General features: G+C 37.1%; 1 protein-coding gene across 2 annotated transcripts in view; it reads right to left on the bottom strand.

Annotated features, from left to right (window-relative positions):
• LOC132150021 (BAI1-associated protein 3-like) overlaps positions 1-18,366 on the bottom strand; it is a 61,890-nt gene extending 43,524 nt beyond the window's left edge. The window contains exons 1-2 of one of the 2 annotated variants that reach the window (XM_059559214.1): positions 17,943-18,366; positions 6,219-6,380 (exon numbers count right to left, since the gene is read on the bottom strand). In XM_059559214.1, coding sequence (XP_059415197.1) covers positions 6,219-6,367 — 149 coding nt within the window. In that variant the 5' untranslated portion in view covers positions 6,368-6,380; positions 17,943-18,366. The remainder of the gene's footprint in view (positions 1-6,218; positions 6,381-17,942) is intronic. The other variant, XM_059559213.1, reaches the window with a different exon arrangement.
• Positions 18,367-18,956: the final 590 nt, after the last annotated feature.

The raw sequence follows: 18,956 nt of genomic DNA, 5'->3' as shown, positions 1-18,956 counted from the left end.
TTGCCCACGCATATAGCACCCTTTTACGTATAGATGACACGCACATGGCTTTCAACCAACTTCCAACTTTGGACTTTGCCAGCCAATCCAAGTGCGTAGGCTACAATTTTGTTTAGTTTTAAATGTCTGTGGTAGCGTACTCAATTTAAACGTGAATGTGTTCTAGGTATCCTAACTAAAAACACGACAATATAGGTTCCATCATCCCTTAATTGCCCGCAGGAGTATATTTGCCGAATTCAACACACACCCTTTATCGCGTGTGAGAGTGTCCGCCAATGTCATTCGTTTCATTGGATAACTTGCTGGTGACGATGCAGAGTCCACACGTGGGTTAGAAGCCGCTGATTGGCTTAGAAGCTTTCACTCAAAGCTTTCCTCGGGCTGCTTATTGGATGAACCGCTAGAATGAAAATCACTCACTACTCATAGGCCTGGGCCAAAATGTGTGCTTGGTAGGCCTAATTAAACTCTACCATATTATCCCTTAATAGCGAGACTGTCCTCCTCCTAAAAACAACCACATATGTTGTCAACGTTTTCAAATCAGGCGCCCTCTAGGCGCCTTATTACGACAGTCTCGTTTGTCGGTTGTGTCGTCATCAAATGACCTTTGACTGTCGTTACCATCGTTACCACTCACAAAAAAGGAGGAGTGACCCAACAGTTCGCAGAGCGTTGTTGTCCAGGTGTGTAAACTATTTTATTTTATGGTTTATTTTTTAAGGTACTGTTCTGATTCTCTGCAATTAATGTGGAAGTACGTTATAAGTGCAGTTTGACATTTTCTTTACAAATCTGTTGCGAATGCCAGTAAACTAATTTGTCAAATGCCCTGTGACCACAACACTTACCATATTATTTACCATGATGATGTTCCTTCCCTATTTTTCGGAACTGTAATTTATAATTCAGTCACACATATATTTATTTCTTTCTCTTGTTCATCATGGTATATTTCCAAAGCTCAGAATCAGATTTGGATCAGTTCTGTCAGAAAGCTGCTAGTATTAACAGGGAACTTGAACTCGAAGCTCAATGCTGAACTTGAAGAAGTTGTCAGGGAAGCTGAAGTCCTTCACAGTTTCAACACTTGAAAGGTAATCTTGAAGACATTTAGTTAATTTACATATACCTAATTTACTTTAATTAATTTATTATGTGTTAATAACCTTCCTTATAGTCCTTCCTTTCAAATATTTTGTTCACAGATCATTTCTAACACACTGTCTCAACATGTATGTATTAAAAGAACAACAACATTTCCCTTTTTTTCTGTATTTCAGTTGAAAAGGAAGACCAAAGGAAGGCCTATCAAACTCTATTCAAACCCGTCTTGTTTTTGGAGAGGGATGAATTTGACCATCTTGTGTGTTTATGGAGAAGACTAAAAGCTGCTAGGCAGATATTTCCAGTGGTACGTCTGTGTCGGTCTGAGCACCTCAACAGAACTTTACTGCAGTTACATTTTGCACCGAATTTGAAGGTTTTTCTTTTTTTTTTTTTTTTTACTTTTTACATACCCCACGACCCCATCAGTACAAGCCCTGAGCTTTTCCTCCTGCTGTCATTGACCATCGCCTCGCCTCTCATGCAGACTGTGTCCATTGTAAGTAGTCAGAGCGTTTATATACTAAAGTTTATATTGAGTCCACTATATTCTTTATTAGTGCCGTCTCTTCCCGTTCTAACAGTACATGATATCTGTCCACACCTCACAGTCTGCCTTTATTTCCATGTTGATTTTAATTGAACACATCTGTCTAAAAGCAGTTCTGGAAATGCTGTTTAACTTGTCATGTGACACATCACGGGCTGGTTGGGTAAACATAGCTATTATGTTAAGACTGTGTCTTAAGATCTAGTTGACTAACTAGCAGTGAGCCAAAAGATAATCGTTCTAATTTTTCTCATTATTTGGCCAATCTATGTTTTTGTAACTGGCTTTTAACACTTATGACTAGTCATATATTATGACCGCAACATAAATGATTCCCACTGCTCCGTGTGTATGTGTGTGTGTTCACTGCTGTGTGTGCACTTTGGATGGGTTAAATGCAGAGCACAAATTCTGAGTATGGGTCACCATACTTGGCTGTATGTTACGTCGCTTTCACTTTTTTGTCACTTTCATTTGTTGTCAATGTTTTAATTGTTCATCATGTGATAAATTCTCTTTTTTCCTTCTTGCAGAATTTCTCACAGATCACTTAGTCCTTCTCCAAAAGCATCCACATCACTCTCTCTTGTGTGGCACATCTGCTCTCAGTTTTTAGCATGTCTACTTGTATTATTTCTCCTCTAGTCAACACTCCCATCTCTACTGTGAACACTCATCAAGCGTAGCATTAGTTCAGTCAGGCCACATGATGCAGTCAGCTGTCAAAACGCTCCAATCACTACTCTCCTATTAGACACGGACATAAATACGTGGCACCACTGCTCGGTAAGAATGCTCAAACGGCTTGCAACCTTCCCTCCCTCCCCATTATTAGCATGAGTATATTACTGTGCACCTTCTGGCTGTTGTCTTCTTTGTTTCAGATCACTAAGGCTTTCAAGTCTCAGATGGCATGGATCTCACTGCTGAGAGACACTCATCTTCATAACCAGGCTACAGGATAGACGTCCCACTGCCACATCTACATGATAATCACTGTTTACTTTAAAGAAATTATAAGGAAGGTTATTAACACATAATAAATTACTTAAAGTAAATTAGGTATAACTAAATGTCTTCAAGATTACCTGTCAAGTGTTGAACCTGTGAAGGACTTCAGCTTCCCTGACAACTTCTTCAAGTTCAGCATTGAGCTTCGAGTTCAAGTTCCCTGTTAATACTAGCAGCTTTCTGACAGAACTGATCCAAATCTGATTCTGAGCTTTGGAAATATACCATGATGAACAAGAGAAAGAAATAAACATATGTGTGACTGAATTATAAATTACAGTTCCGAAAAATAGGGAAGGAACATCAGAGAGAGAGAGAGAGAGAGAGCTTCATAAAGAGCTGCTCGACACTGAATGTTGTTGTAGGAGCTGGTGATGTGTGTGATATGAAGAAACTGCAAAACAGAAAAGAAAAACACTGAAAATTACATTACAAAAAGGTATTAAAGGCATGGCACTGTGGTTAATTTTCTTTAACTACAAATACCACAGTAAAACAGTTATCATGGTAAATAATATGGTAAGTGTTGTGGTCACAGGGCATTTCACAAATTAGTTTACTGGCATTCGCAACAGATTTGTAAAGAAAACGTCAAACTGCACTTATAACGTACTTCCACATTAATTGCAGAGAATCAAAACAGTACCTTAAAAAATAAACCATAAAATAAAATAGTTTACACACCTGGACAACAACGCTCTGCGAACTGTTGGGTCACTCCTCCTTTTTTGTGAGTGGTAACGATGGTAACGACAGTAAAGGTCATTTGATGACAACACAACCAACAAACGAGACTGTCGTAATAAGGCCGCTAGAGGGCGCCTGATTTAAAAACGTTGACAACATATGTGGTTGTTTTTAGGAGGAGGACAGTCTCGCTATTAAGGGATAATATGGTAGAGTTTAATTAGGCCTACCAAGCACACATTTTGGCCCAGGCCTATGAGTAGTGAGTGATTTTCATTCTAGCGGTTCATCCAATAAGCAGCCCGAGGAAAGCTTTGAGTGAAAGCTTCTAAGCCAATCAGCGGCTTCTAACCCACGTGTGGACTCTGCATCGTCACCAGCAAGTTATCCAATGAAACGAATGACGTTGGCGGACGTCATTCATTCAAGACAGACACAGACACTTTTGCAAATGAAACGTTCAAAAGAGATAAATGAAGTTAGCTTACTGCCAACAATGAAGGTGTATTTCTTTGTCCGCTTCAGCACTTAGCTGAGGATAGCGATGTTTATGTCCTCAGTGCTGCAGAACAGCCAAAGGCTGATAAAGTAGGCAGCTTATTAAAAAACAAATGTTCTGCACATTGCTGTTGTTGAAAGCATCAGATATCACGCACTTGAATTGGCTTGCAAAGTCCAACTGCATCCTGTTAAACGCCTGTGGGTTACATTGATGGTTGAAAGCCATGAGCGTCTCTCACACGCGATAAAGGGTGTGTGTTGAATTCGGCCAATATACTCCTGCGGGCAATTAAGGGATAATGGAACCTATATTGTCGTGTTTTTAATTAGGATACCTAGAACACATTGACGTTTAAATTGGGTACGCTACCACAGACATTTAAAACTAAACGAAATTGTAGCCTACGCACACTACTGTTGCTGAAAGCGTCTGATATCACACACTTGGATTGGCTGGCAAAGTCCAACTGCGTCCTGTAATATGCGGGTGGGTTGCATTAAGAGGTGGTTAAGCTGAGCGTCTCTCACAGACGACAAGGGTGTTGGAAATGTCAAATAGACTCCTCTTGAAAGATACATAATGGAAAACGTTGACCTCCTATATTAGGTGCAGGCAATCCTTATCATAGAGCAAACTTAAGTCATTGCTGGAAACGCCTATTACGTGTAGTCAGTGGTGAGGTGAATTGACGACTGGCAAAGCCCTGAGCGTGTAATAACATCGCGGGTGGTTTTACATTGAAGTTGGTTAAAAGCCATGTGCGTGTTAAAGGGTGCTATATGCGTGGGCAAAAAACGCAGAGGGACGTGAACAAACGGCCTTATATGACGCCCTGAGATGAGAACGGGTTGATGATCCGCACAAAGGCCTTCTTGTACTGAAATCTGAACAACGATAAATTAGAAATTTGATAGAGCAAGGTGTCGAGATTGAGTCATTCTCAAAGCGTGAATGTACTATAGACACAGTAGGCATTCAAGAGCTAAATGAGTCACTGGCCAGTTCATGGACAGTCATGCCACCATCTGCTAAGATCTGGAGGAAGTTAATAGATCAATACAAAACTCGAAGCATCAAGAACATTGAAACAATTACCCTCCATTTGTTAAGTGTATTAACCTCTACTGTATTACTAATAATGGTTGTTAAAACAACCATGAAATTGCACATTGTGGGTGCAATTTCTTTTCTGAACTTAAGTGTAATATTAAGACATATCGAAGTGCTCATCTTTTTTAACTAGCCTTTAGTTTACACATCTGCTAAAACCACACTTCACAGGTTGATTGTGGACATAAATCACAAAGACATTTTTAAGATGAATAAAATGCAGCCAATCAGCTGATGATAAATAAAATTAAGAACAAGTGTTTGCTCAAATACACACCAACACGATTTGCTGCCGCTTTTAGTTAGTGGCAGGTGATAAATTATAAATGTGTGCACAGTTACAATTTTACAATAGTTTTATTCAGCAAGGATATATTAAATTTATTAAAAGTAATGAGTTTTACACTAACAACAACAACAACAACAATCACAGTCACTGTTTCAACAAAAATATTAAGCAGCACAACTGTTTAAAACTGAATAAAACTATTACCATTAATAATGGTAAGATGTTTATATAAGAATAATGTTTCTTGAGCAGCAATCAGCATATTAGCCTGATTTCTAAGGAAACATGTGACACTGAAGACTGCAAATGCATTATATTATATTATATTATATTATATTATATTATATTATATTATATTATATTATATTATATTATATTATATTATATTATATTATATTATATTATATTATATTATATTATATTATATTATGGTTGCATTACATATGTTTTTATTCAGATTTGTACAACATGTATAACATGCTTTGTATAAATGTGTTGTCAATGTTGTATGCATGTGTCAGTGGGAGAATGCAGGCCTCCACAGCCATGGCCTTTCCAAACTTTCTTACTTCCTTAAACATGCTCACTTTTCCCACTGTCATCTTTGTCTTGCTCTCTGGAAGGTTCGAAAGGCTCTATTCTTTGTAAAGCAGCTTTGGAACTATACATTGTGAGAAGCACAATACCTACGAATACAAATTGAATTGATTTCATTGTTCTTTAGAGATTACAACTATTATGTTCTTCAGAAAACATAAATCTTTGTACTAGTGCTTTAAAGACGTGATATTCAATCCTGGACTGTGTTCAGCTTTGCCTATAAGGTAACATGAAGCTTTCTAAAGTACAAATGGAATAGAAGTGGTGAATAAAGTAGCAGGTTCAGCAGTTAAAGCCTTTTAGGTTGTAATGGAAGCCATAGTTTTGAGAGAGTGTGTGCTCTTGTGGTCCAGACTCACCTGTGTACGATGGTGCCAGAGCGGCGGGCAAGTGTCGGGGGACTCCCTCCAGTGCTGGTACTGGCCGGTGGCTCCCTCCTGGTCCTCAGAGACTGGCTCCTCTGCACCTGCCTCAGCACACTGCTCTTCAGATCCAGCAGTGTCGACATGATCGTTCACTATCTGCAGAAAATACCACATACTGCATCAGCTACGCCACAGGAGGGGTGAAAAGGTGACAGAACGAGGGGACGTGTGGGGGCCATTATCAGAGAGCACTTCTCAGAAAGGCGTGAGCAACGAAACAATTAACCCAGCCTCCACCTCTCGGGCCGACCATTGGCTGTGCACACAACAGGCACGATGAGTAATTACAGGCCTCATCTCTCCCTTTAGTAATCCATTTAAAACACACTTTGCATAAGGCACACGCGGCTGCTGTCCAGTGTTAATTGACGTACCAATCAGGCTCATTTGTCTTCAGCTGCAGCGAGCGGTCATCGGTATGAGAAGAGAAACCTGCAATTACTCTCAATGTCAAGACGGTGGTGGATTTTTCACCCGGCAGCTCAAGATGTGGTGCAGACGGAGATTGTAAGAGTTGGGCACCAGAGGTTTAAACTCTAGGCTCTTAACCCAGGGAGAGCCTGAGAGAGAAGAACAGCCACTTCTGTGTACGGACCGAGAGTGACTCACTAGTGAGCCACATTTAGTCACATTTCTGGGAAAAGCAGTGGCATAAAGAGAGAAAGAACCATGGGGTGAAAATCAGAGCGTAAGAGATTGACAGAATCAGTGGCGGAGGGTAATTTTGATTGAGATGTCACATGCAGATGTACAAACGGTTCTTTCATCTCATGACAGTCCGCCTTTATCAAATCTCTAAATGTTACGAGGAGGAGTTCAGAAGCCCACTGTTGTATCAGTTGTTTTCTATACATCAAAGACAAGCCCAAACATCTCTGTGTTCACATGTCACTGGTACATTACTTCACAGTACTACAACAGATTGTCAGGGTTTTGGTTACATTTTATTATTAATAATCTTTCTGAAGATTTAGCATTTTAAATCAGTGTTGACCTGTTTAGACCAGTTTATATTGTTTATATCATGTTTTTCAAGCTCCAGCTTGACCAACTCTTACACATGACCTGCTGAAACTAGCATGAAATTGCCTCAAAACACCTCAAAATAAACGAGGAATTTATGCTGATTACAAATTTAGCTAGTTTAGTCCATCTGCAGGGTTGACTTGAAACCCACCCATCTGAAAAAAACACCTTAGCCCAATCCAGAGTTTAGCTCTAACCTGCCCCATCACACCTGTCAGGAAGTTTCTAATGGTCCTGAAGAACTTGATTAGCTTGTCCAGGTGTGTTTAATTGGGGTTGAAGCAAAATTTTGCAGTACAGTGGGACTTCAAGGAGCAGGATTTTATAGCCCTGTTTTAAGCCTGAAACACACTGCATGATTTTCGTCTGTCCCAAGATGAAAGATTGGCATTGTGAAACAATCGTGGTGATTTCTGTGATTATAGCTCCTAATCTGTGGTCCGGTGTTGTACAGTGAGAGAGGTTCAACAACGGCCGTCATCAAGGTCTTGCGACCAAATATAGCCAATGATAGTTTACTAACAGTGAAAGAAATTCAGCATGATCATCGCACAGTGTGTTTGCAGTTATGACCCACGTTTACTGACCAGCCAATAAAATTTGATATGAAATCAAAGAGATATGGCGCTAAAACATAAAACTGCTTACCTCAAGCTCTTATGCCTTCCTCTTTTGCTGCTTCTAATTTTTTTCAGCACACATAAAAAAATACAAGTGTCAAAATGTGATTCATCATGCTCTTTTGTTTACTACTAGCGCATGTTGATGATGTTTTATTCTTCTATAGTAACGTGTGTCGAAGCGGACGAGTCAATAGGTATCATCATAGTACAGTCTACATGAGGGTCCTACAAGTTTATTAGATTCATGTCGCACGGTTTGATTGGATTGCTAAAATCATGCAGTGTGTAGAAGGCTTTAGCCTAAGCTGGATTGCTGTTCTCCAATCTTGGTCAGCATGGTCTTCTGACTGATTTTAGCAAGGATTGGGGCATGGTCTTCTGACTGATTTTAGCAAGGATTGGGGCACTTTTCAGCTGGTCACTTGGGAAACCATCTAATGGGCGAGGCTTAACACCAGCTTCCAGATGAACCAAATACACGCATTAACATTTCTGAAGATTTAGCATTTTCAATCAGCAAAGAAAACACTGTTTGATGCCATTTGGACCTGTTTGTATTGCCTTTTTGAACCAGTTTTCAGTGGTCTAGCCTGACCAACTCTTGGATATGACCTGCCAAAACCAAATTTACGGTGATTCATAAAACCTTCTACTGGTGCATATAAAACTATTTATCAAACACTAAATGACTTATCACACATTTCCAGACACAACAAAAGGCCAATTCACACTGTACAGACACATGCCAACAAAAACACCAACAGACAAGTCTGTCAGAGTTTGTTGGATCAGTGTGTTACCCCTATCCGCATTTGTTGTCGTTGGTTGGCATTAGTTTTAACCAGACTAAACATGAGTAGTGTGATATAATTTTCAAACAAACGACAACAAACTCTGATGTAATCTGACCTGGCCATGAACCTTTGCCGTGACAATAAGGCAAGTTTCTGGTTGCGATTAACAAATTATCCTAAAAATGGCAGGTAACTGGACAAACTGAAACTGATTAGGGACCACCCGAGCAACATTTTGAAATCCTTGTCACTTTTCCGACTGCAGATCTCTGCATAACTTAAAGTAGGCACCCCGTCTTCACCAGAAACCATGAAATCACCCTCTTTCATTTTATTTGGCATATATTCAGGTGAAGAATGACATGGAAAATTTTGTTTGTGGTTACAGGTTATACACAGAGTTTTTCTTTTCCAGTAAGCCAAGCTAATTTCTGGTTTCTCTCTTGATTAACCCTCAGGACAAGAGGAAAGGATTTGTTTGCTTTTCCTCTTCTTTTAATTTGACCAGACATGCATTAAGAAATGTCGAAAGATGAGAAACAGCAAAGCATTCCATCTGAATCCCAGCACCTTGCCGACTCCCTACACAGAGCAAATTCCACCAGTCACTGCGCAGGAATCGAGCTCAATGTGCATCGAACAGCACCGCGGCGTATTCACCTGAATTCTCAGCTCTCTTACTGGTGGCAATTAGCACCAGACCACCGAGCAGCTGCTTCCCAGGTGAAATCATTTCAACTACGCACTCCGCCATCTGAATTGAATGTCACTCTGTCTCAGTCATCAGCTCCCATGAAAAGCTAGAACTGACACACTACCAAACACAAGACAACAGCTGCCCATGGAGCGCTGCCATAGCCGACAGCAGGAACATCGGCTCCTTCTCACCGGGTCGTCCTCGCTGAGCCTCTGTCCCTCGCAGAGGCTCTAGGGCCATGTGAATGACACCGCTGCTCAACAGAATGACGGTAAACCTGGCAGTCAAAGGCTTCTCCGCTGGGGGCGGAGGGGTCTCTATGGTAACGGCTGAGCGAGAGGAACTGCCAATGCAGGTACAAAGTATTCAACAAAAGCTGCACAAATCACCCTTTTGTTTTGCTCATATCACCTTTTGTTGGGGCAGTTACACTGGCAATCGTGACCAGGGAACTCCCAAAAATTCCCATTGTCTATTCCTAAACTCGCATGTAAAAGTTAAGAGCGCCCCCATCAGATAAGCAATATTGCTGAAACGCATCTCTCCTTGGCTTCAGATTTATCGATTTCAATTTCGCCAATTGCTACCAAATTGTTTTATTGATTTCATAATCTTCTTTTACACAGATTCTTACTCTCATTCATATACAAAGGCGGAGCGACCGCTTCGTTGTATGGATTTTCATTCTCATTCATAGAGATGAGTTAACCTTCTGATCTTTGTCAAGTGAAATGAGGAAGGGCTGCTGTATAATGCTCTCGCCAGACTGACCAGTGCCTATTCCCCAGCCTTCATTTATTTGTGGCTAATTCTTTCTGACAAGATATGCCATCCAACGAAGAAGACCTTTCAGTCTACAATGAGGTTTTCCCGGTCAGTATTTATGTTTTATGCCATATGTCACTAAATAGACCATCTTTAGGGCCCTATGAAATACATTTAATTTTTTCCCAAATTCCGTTTTATCTATTTTTCAAAATCATGTTGTTGTTGTTGTTGTTGTTTTTCAAAGTTCTGTTTTGTTCTGTTAAAATTTTTCTGGATTCAGTGTTTTTTTTCTTCCAGTTTTAATTTTTCTAGACTGTGTTTTATTGGTTAAATTAAATTATATTAATCGAAAATCATGAAAAAAAATAATAATTAAAACCATGAAACATATACAATTTAACAGCAATCTATTAAAAGTTTAACAAAAATCAAATTTTTAAGGCCCAATGAAATACTTTTTTTTCTTAAATTTAATTGTATTTCTTTTTTTACCAAATTCTGTTTCTGTTAATTTTTTGAATACTTTTTAAAATAGTTTCATTACATTTTAATAATAAAAAGCATCTCAGAGTAATTAAATTTATTAATGTATTTACCAGAATTTTTTTCCAGAAAATAATTTAAATACACAGTATTTTTTTAAATAAATTATATATATATATGTATATATATATATATATATATATATATATATATATATATATATATATATATGTATATATATATATGTATATATATGTATATATGTATATATATATATATATATATATATATATATATATATATATATATATATATATATATATATATATATATATATATATATATATATATATGTATATACATATATATAATAATGTAAATATTATTTAATAATAAATAATTCTTGTAAATATTTCTTAAAAATAATGTTTTAATAATTATTTTATTTTTAGCTGCCTAGTAGTTCTATCATTATATTAAGTAATATATTTCTGTCACAGTTTCTTCAAGTTAAACCAAACTTTTATTTTGACGGGTAGTTGCGAAGACTTTTAGGTTTCTATTTGTATGTATGTATTTGTACTGATGATAGTTTTACTCAAAAGAAATGGTAAAATGCTCATGGAGTGACTCTCAGAGCAGTTCTAGAGATTATGTTTAGTGTTCATGTACTCATATATTGAGGCGGCAGAGGCTGAAAACACTGAGCGTCAAGCGCTTCAGTATGTGTGTAGTAAATTAAATCAATAAGTAAACGGAAAAAGTAAATGAATGAAATGCATCTGTGCCATTCATTCACACAGAACATAAAGGAACTATATTTAAATACTATTTTTTGTGGCTTTATATTCACAAACACTAGTCCATAACGCATTTAGATTTAAGTGTAGTGACCTAATTTTGATTTATTCATCCAAATTTCCAGCGACATTCCTTGTTATACAGTAAATTCAATGTATTCGGATTCCACTATTCCATCCACATTTTCTGCATCAAGGAAATCATAGTGCCCTACAGCTTGTATGATTCTGGTCTCACACATACGATCAATGTTAAAATATCACACAAATAATGCAAAACATAAATATGTGTGATATTTTAACATTGATCGTATGTGTGAACACTATTTCATATGTTTTCTATTGCTCTCGGCCCACTTATCCAACAGGAGCACTGTTTTCATAATAATTTGTGATGGCAGACCCTGTGATTGTCATTGACACAATCACCGCTCTCTTCTCTCACAATGAAGTCTTTCTGGATAAGCACTGAGAGACGGCCCATAACCTCCAGCCCATAAGTCTCCAGTATTTCATAAATTGGAAAAATGTCAAGTGTCCTTCTCATTATAAAGCTCTGAATAGTGAGGTAAAAGGCTGCCTGTATGGGTGACAATTTTTTTTCACTTCAATAACAAAATTATATACACATATATTTAATATTTTAACCTGTCTAGCCACAATGTGATCCAATCAAATCAGACCCACAATTCTCAGAATGTGTCATCTATATATTAGTTGGGTTGGTGAAGAACACCCTGAGCTTTTTCTCCCCAAGCGAGACCTTGGAGTGAAAGCTATGTCTAACCTGACAGACAACGAGACAGACAGAGCTGTAGATCAGTCAGTGGAGGGGCAGAGCTGATGTTGTCGGTATGAGACATGGGTTTGCTCAGTGAGTGGGTGATTCCATGGGAACATAGAAAGATTTCTATTTCTTTAACAGAAATCATGAGGAAAAAAATATTTTATACACACAACATATATATTGTCAAAAGACTACTGGGGCTGTCAAAACTTTTTAAATATTTCAACTTTTAAATACTAATCTTTTTATTTTAATGAATGATACACAAAAGACAAAAATTTACTAAATTCAATAATCAGGGCCTAAAATTATAACTTGCCAAGTGCTAAAGATTATTAATAATCAGTGTTGGCAAGTATATGAAATACTGTTACTTGCAAGATTACTTTTTTTTTATTATTATTAATAATAATAACAACGCCTGAGAACACAATTTAGTGTGATGATCAAATAGCAAAGACTGTTTAATTAGATAAATATGTAATCTGATGCGCTGAGTGTCCTTTAACGACTGACAGTTAATGCTGTTCCACACAAACTCCATCTCTGTGAGATTGATAATATGAATATATTCGTTTGAAAATATAAAATGCCAAACAGCTTGCTGTGAGAATGGTTTATAAATCTGTTATAAACAAAATAATCATTTCAAACATTTCCCTGTGGTTTCCTGCCAAAATTAAAGATCAGTGGTTTCAGGTTTATTTATTTATTTTTTAAATAAATGTAATTGTACTGTTCTTATGTAAAAAATTAATTAATAATTAATTAATTAATTAATAATAATAATAATAATGGCAAAAACAATAATGGACCCTTTTCACAGGACTGTGATGACAAAGTTCCAACCGTCTTTAAAAATATATATATATTTACATTTATAAAACTTTAATTATTTACATTCATAAAAACTAAGTTTATATATACATATATACATACATATATACATATACACACATACATATATATATATATATATATATATATATATATATATATATTCTTAATTTTAAACAAAATTATTTACATTTACTTAGTATTATAATGCCTTTGCATCAAAAAAGTCATGAAAACACTATTGTGTAGTATTTCAATGTTCTATTTAAGCAATTAGAATTTCAAATATATATATAGGCTATATATATTTGCGGTAGCCTCCCATTCAGTGCTATAGAAATGTATCCACCTATTATGACTTCCACTGCTAAAATATTTGTTAATTAAAAAAAGGACCATAGTTACTGTAATTATTAATAAAATCATCCTTATTAAATACTTTACAGTTCAGTAGTATTAGTGATATCTATTACTTTGTATTGACTTAATTAGATAATAATTTGATTAGAAGATGACAATAATAATAATAATAATAAGATAATAACAAAATAATAATAATACATTGAAAATACTGATAATAATAAAATTGTATTTAGATGCATTTCCCAAATTTTTTATGAAGAAATAAAAATGTATACAGTTTCATGGCCAGAATTGCTTTTTAAAATATTAATGGCTAGTAATGGCTACTTTTAATGGCTAGTAATATATATGATTTGCTTTCAAAAAGCAACATATTTCAGGTTTGATGTGGATGAATTGGCACTTACTACTACTGATGGTCTGTTGGGGTCCTGAGACAAAAAAAGGTTAGGAAACACTAATATAGGGCAGGTAGCACAGGGGAGGAACCAGGCCTCTTATCATTACAATCTCAGGGCGATAAAGCCAATAATCCCCCAGGCTGTGAAAAAGGTGTATGGGGCCATCAGGGGATCTATGCCAGCTTATTCCCCACAAGGCCATTCTCAAAGAGCCAGTCTGCAGTGTTGATCAACGTTAACATCAGGCATAATACCACAGACATTTTGCAATTGGGATCGATCGGACTCTAAACCCTATTGGTCGCTCAGAAATGAAACTAAATAAGAATAGCTATAGTTCTGTATCCATCCAAGCTGCATTTAAGATGTTTACGGGTCTTTACACTCACCATGTGATGGAACAAATCAGATAGACGTCCAATGCCACAGTCTTTTACACCGAATTTGTTGTGTCACTGAATGCTGAACAATGACAGCTAGTGAAATATTGGCCCTTTTCTAAAACCTAGTGATCTGCCTCACTGCCTACATGGGCAACTTCCCTCTAAATCAGCATCCTAACCATCATGGCATCTCAAATAACTCTTAAAAACATCCAAAATAAGCCAAACATGCTCTGCATGACTAAAAATATCTCCCTGTGGACACTTAAAGACTCAGTTTCTTGTCTCCTGTCATGTTGCTGTGCACTCTACACAACTGATCGCTGACTAGGTGCGTCAATTACGAGATCATTCTTCTCCCAGCTCCTTGAATACTTTCTGCCCGAATCTGCATGCTTCAACCAGACCACAAGACCACACACTTGATGACTGTTGGAATGATTTCACAGTGACACTTGATCGCATGGAAACTTGGGAGATCCAACGTGACTAGAGAAGAAAATGTGATGCTCTCTGCTTTCATGGCATGTTTGTGGCTGCCAAATTTCAGCTGTAGAAGCATGCAACATCGCTCTCGCTCTCAGTGACGCTTGCTCGATGGACTGCGATCTGTGACTTCTTGTAGCAAACTAGCCATCAACTTGAATCAATCAAAGGCAACATGCTGTAGTTCTTTAGTAGTACCATATATTTGTATATTGGCTGCAACACAAATAGCGCTCTGAAATGCCTGAGCTCCTCAGCACCGTGATCCCCCTCAGCAACGAGGGCTCTCTGACAGCGTGTCCCTCCTTCCTCTCGGGTTTCAGCACCAATGTAACAAAGTTTGTAGATTGGGAAGAAGGAGGTGAGGACTGGCAAACATTTAACCACAACCTTAATAATAAAATAAACACAAAACTGAAAATAACGCGACAGTCCCTCAAGGACCACTGCCGTGCACAAACAAAACCAAAACAACATAAAATAGTTAAGGCCTTGTCCAGATTTTTCACTCCTCCTCTTATCCTACCGGAGCTCCTCCGTGGGACTCGAAACGGGTGAGTGGTGCAGGTGTCTCTTATTATCATCAACTCCACCGGCCCCGCCCCTCTCATCACATATATCATATTTGATTATATTATATTTTTTTATATACAAAAATACATATATTTTTCTATTTTATTTTCATTTATTTGTTTTTTATTTTTTTCCTCAGGTCACTGCAGTGCATCCTGAATCGAATTCTCCACAAAGGATACATGCACTGCTGCATTGAATTTTGCCTAAAACAAGGTATGCTAGGAAGCCGCTTAATTTAGTATGCTTGATCCATGAAACAGAAAAGGAGCAGAAAAATAAAAAAAAATAAAAAAGAGCAGTTTATCTCGATTTCTTTTCTGGCTTAAGGGATAGTTCACCAAAAGATTTAAATTCTGTTATCCTTTACTCACCCTTACATCATCCAAAATGTCTGTGCACGAATGTTAAGCTCCAAACATAACAAAAAATTGAGCTATATTCAAGTGTTTTACAGCTATACAACAGTTTCGTGGTTCTCATTCAACTCACTGATAGACATTCAGTGAATAATTATTTAAATTTCATTTGGTTCATCACGCAATGCTTTAAATGACTTCAGAAGACTTGAAGAAGAACAATACATTGTATGATTTATTTTTGGACCTTATTAGATATGGTCACTATAAACTACCATCGTGAAGAATAGAGCTTTGAAGAGAGGGTGAGTTATCACAATTATCATATATTTAATTTGTCATAATTAACTTTTAATTTACTATTTACCTTTCACAGTTATTACCATCTATTTCACATATTTTCCATCTGTCAGGCTGTGTAGTCCACTACACTGTATATCAATGGAAAGTTTGTGCTGCTTGTTTCATATGAAACAATAATATTGCCTTGATTTATTTGACACTTACTACGGTTTTAACAGGTCACTGCTTAAATCAACAGCAATTTTCAAGTAGTCTTCTCAAATGAGGCAGTGGATTTTACTCTACTAAAGTGGAGCAGCTGATTGAGAAACATAAAGGGTAAATGATGACGAGCCATCATGATTTTAGAGAGGAACGAAAAATGGATGGATATTTGCAAGCCAACAGCTCTAATAAAATAGTTACTTTCAAATCAAAGGACTCTTAAACTCCAAGAAGGCATCTGATTGCTGCACATTCAAATATAGACGCTGCAAATAAATAAATAAATAAATAATACAATTCAACTTTTTTTTTTCTATAGCTGTACTGAGACATTCACAGCAACTCACAGAAAGACAGATGAGAGAATGGAGTGCTGTCTTTTACCTGTGGCAAGAAGCTCTGCTCACACGTCTGCTCAAGCCCCCATTAAGAACAGCAAAGATTTAAACTGTCAATCAGACTCCAAAGGGAAGAATGCGGAGCTTTCTCATTCAATTACAGTGGGACAATCTATTGCGTGAGCGTGTGCTTCTCTATGGCCAATGTAAAAATAGAAAGACATATTTTTCAGCTACAGATATCTCAATCTTGTATACAATATTTTCTAAAATCTTGACAATTTATGAAATTATGTTTATGATGAATAGAGTATATAAAAAACATACATTTTATGATATCTAAAGTCTTTCCCATTCAACTTCACACAATCAAATTAATGAGCTAATGGTTATTTAAAACAATGTTATGAATAAACTCTTCATCTAGCTACCTGTTAAGTTGTTTAGTTGCCATTTATTCTATGTGATTTTTTCCCCTCTTTGTACTAAAAAGTTTTTGCTCTTCAAACTGTGTTTAAATGAATATACTACACATGGTTTATAATTTGCTTCTTGAATTTTCAACCTTATCTTGTGTCTATATGTGTTGTTGTCTTGGCAACTAACTCCCTTGTGCACCATCGCACCATCTCAGGGGTAAAAGAAAATATGTATTCGCATTTAAATGAAGCTTTTTATGGGTACCCCTAAGTTATCCAAACACACGTCTCTCAGTTATTCTTGCATTATGTGTGCATTCGGTGGCTGAAATCTGCACTCCTTAAAATTTCAATTTAGTTTTTAGTGCATGGAGCAGTTTTATACTATTTAATCCATTACATTTTTACAACATAGACAAAAGAATGGGATATGAAACATCAGCTTATATACATCAATAAAACTTAATGATATATACACATCACATCATTTGCAATTCTGCTTGTGTCTAATGACTGCATACAAAATACAAAAGCAAGATGATTCAGTTTCAGGGCAAAATGCTCTTTTTCATTGTCAGACAAATGAATGAATAATTAAATCCAAAAACTGCGCCCTCTGAGAGCTACTTTACCACCCATAACATCTGTTGAGACATAGCTACAGGTGTTGAAAAAAAGAGGTAGAAACCTTAAATCAAAATCTTAAAAAGACCAAATAGACACTAAATCGCAATTCAAATCCACAGTAAGCCATTACGCAAACTAAATTACAAAAATAATACGTTTTACTAGGCTATATTGAAAAAACAAAAAACAAAAAACAAATCCTGTAACACTAACGCAGGTGTAAAGCAAGACTAAACAACATATACATTGACTTGTACTCACAGGTAACAGATTAAAGCTAGTAATATTTCCTACGCATGCTTATCAGACTGTAATTCGCAGCTTTCAATGAAAGAATACAATTCAGACAACACAATTTAGGCATAAATCCATTGAAAGGCATCTCACCTGTGGATTTCTCATTCACTGCTGTGCGATGTTTCTGTGCGTCTCAGACTTTTCTTCGCCCATCGAAATCTACGCAACTGGTTTGTGGTTTACCCCTTGAAGTCGGGAGATGTCAGCTTAGCAATAAACGTGAATTTGTCCACATCTGATGACATGGAAACGTTTTAATTTCTCCGAGACGTTTCCGTCTGCTCTTGTGCGCGCCGGTTCGAGCTATATATGGTAATGGGAAGCGCGAGACTACTTTGCATGCCTCGAGCTGTTACTGAGGGGCTGTCAGCCGCTTTGCCAAGAAAGAACAGCTTTGCCGTGTTTTTATACTATTATAGAACAAGGAAATGTTTTAGTTTTATGTGTAGGTCATGTGCAGCAACATAATATAATAATAATAATTCCTTATGCAAAACAGGTGTAAACGTCCAGAAAGTGTTCATATTTGCAGCTAGAGCAAGTCATCTGCTTTGTATGGAGAATAATAGATTCTCTATAAGGATTGCATGAGTATTGCCTGCCAAACAGATGAATATCACAGTCTGGACAGCCTACAATTTTATAAATCAGCCCAATAATAGCCTCTCCCTTACTGTGGGTTTGCCACCATTGTATAACTAGGGCAAATTTCACAAAACCTCCATAAAACCACTAGGCTATTGTTTTCAGAGCTCACTGAAAGAAAGCTGCAGCCAAGACTTGGCATTTATGTAGGTCTCCTCTATTTTGTTCCAATTAGTAGGAGGAGGTGCTACCCTGCAGACAGTACATCTGAGACATTAGTATGAGTAAAACAGAAGCGTGGAGCCGGGCTCCCAAACAGTGCGGTGACTCATGCTGTCACAGACCAAACGTGTGTTCATGCACATGTGTGTGAGAATATGAGAAAACACAATGCTTTAAGTTCTCAGGGCCAGAGGGGGAAAACAAAAAGAAAAAAACATTGTGGATCGCAAGAGGAAGATCTACAGAACTGAGCACAACTGAGGGAATCTATGTAGAGAACATCGCTGAGATGTTTTG

This window comes from Carassius carassius, chromosome 1 (genome assembly GCF_963082965.1).
Source record: "Carassius carassius chromosome 1, fCarCar2.1, whole genome shotgun sequence".
NCBI classification, from domain to species: Eukaryota; Metazoa; Chordata; class Actinopteri; order Cypriniformes; family Cyprinidae; genus Carassius; species Carassius carassius.
This window is presented reverse-complemented; position numbering and strand designations above follow the sequence as displayed.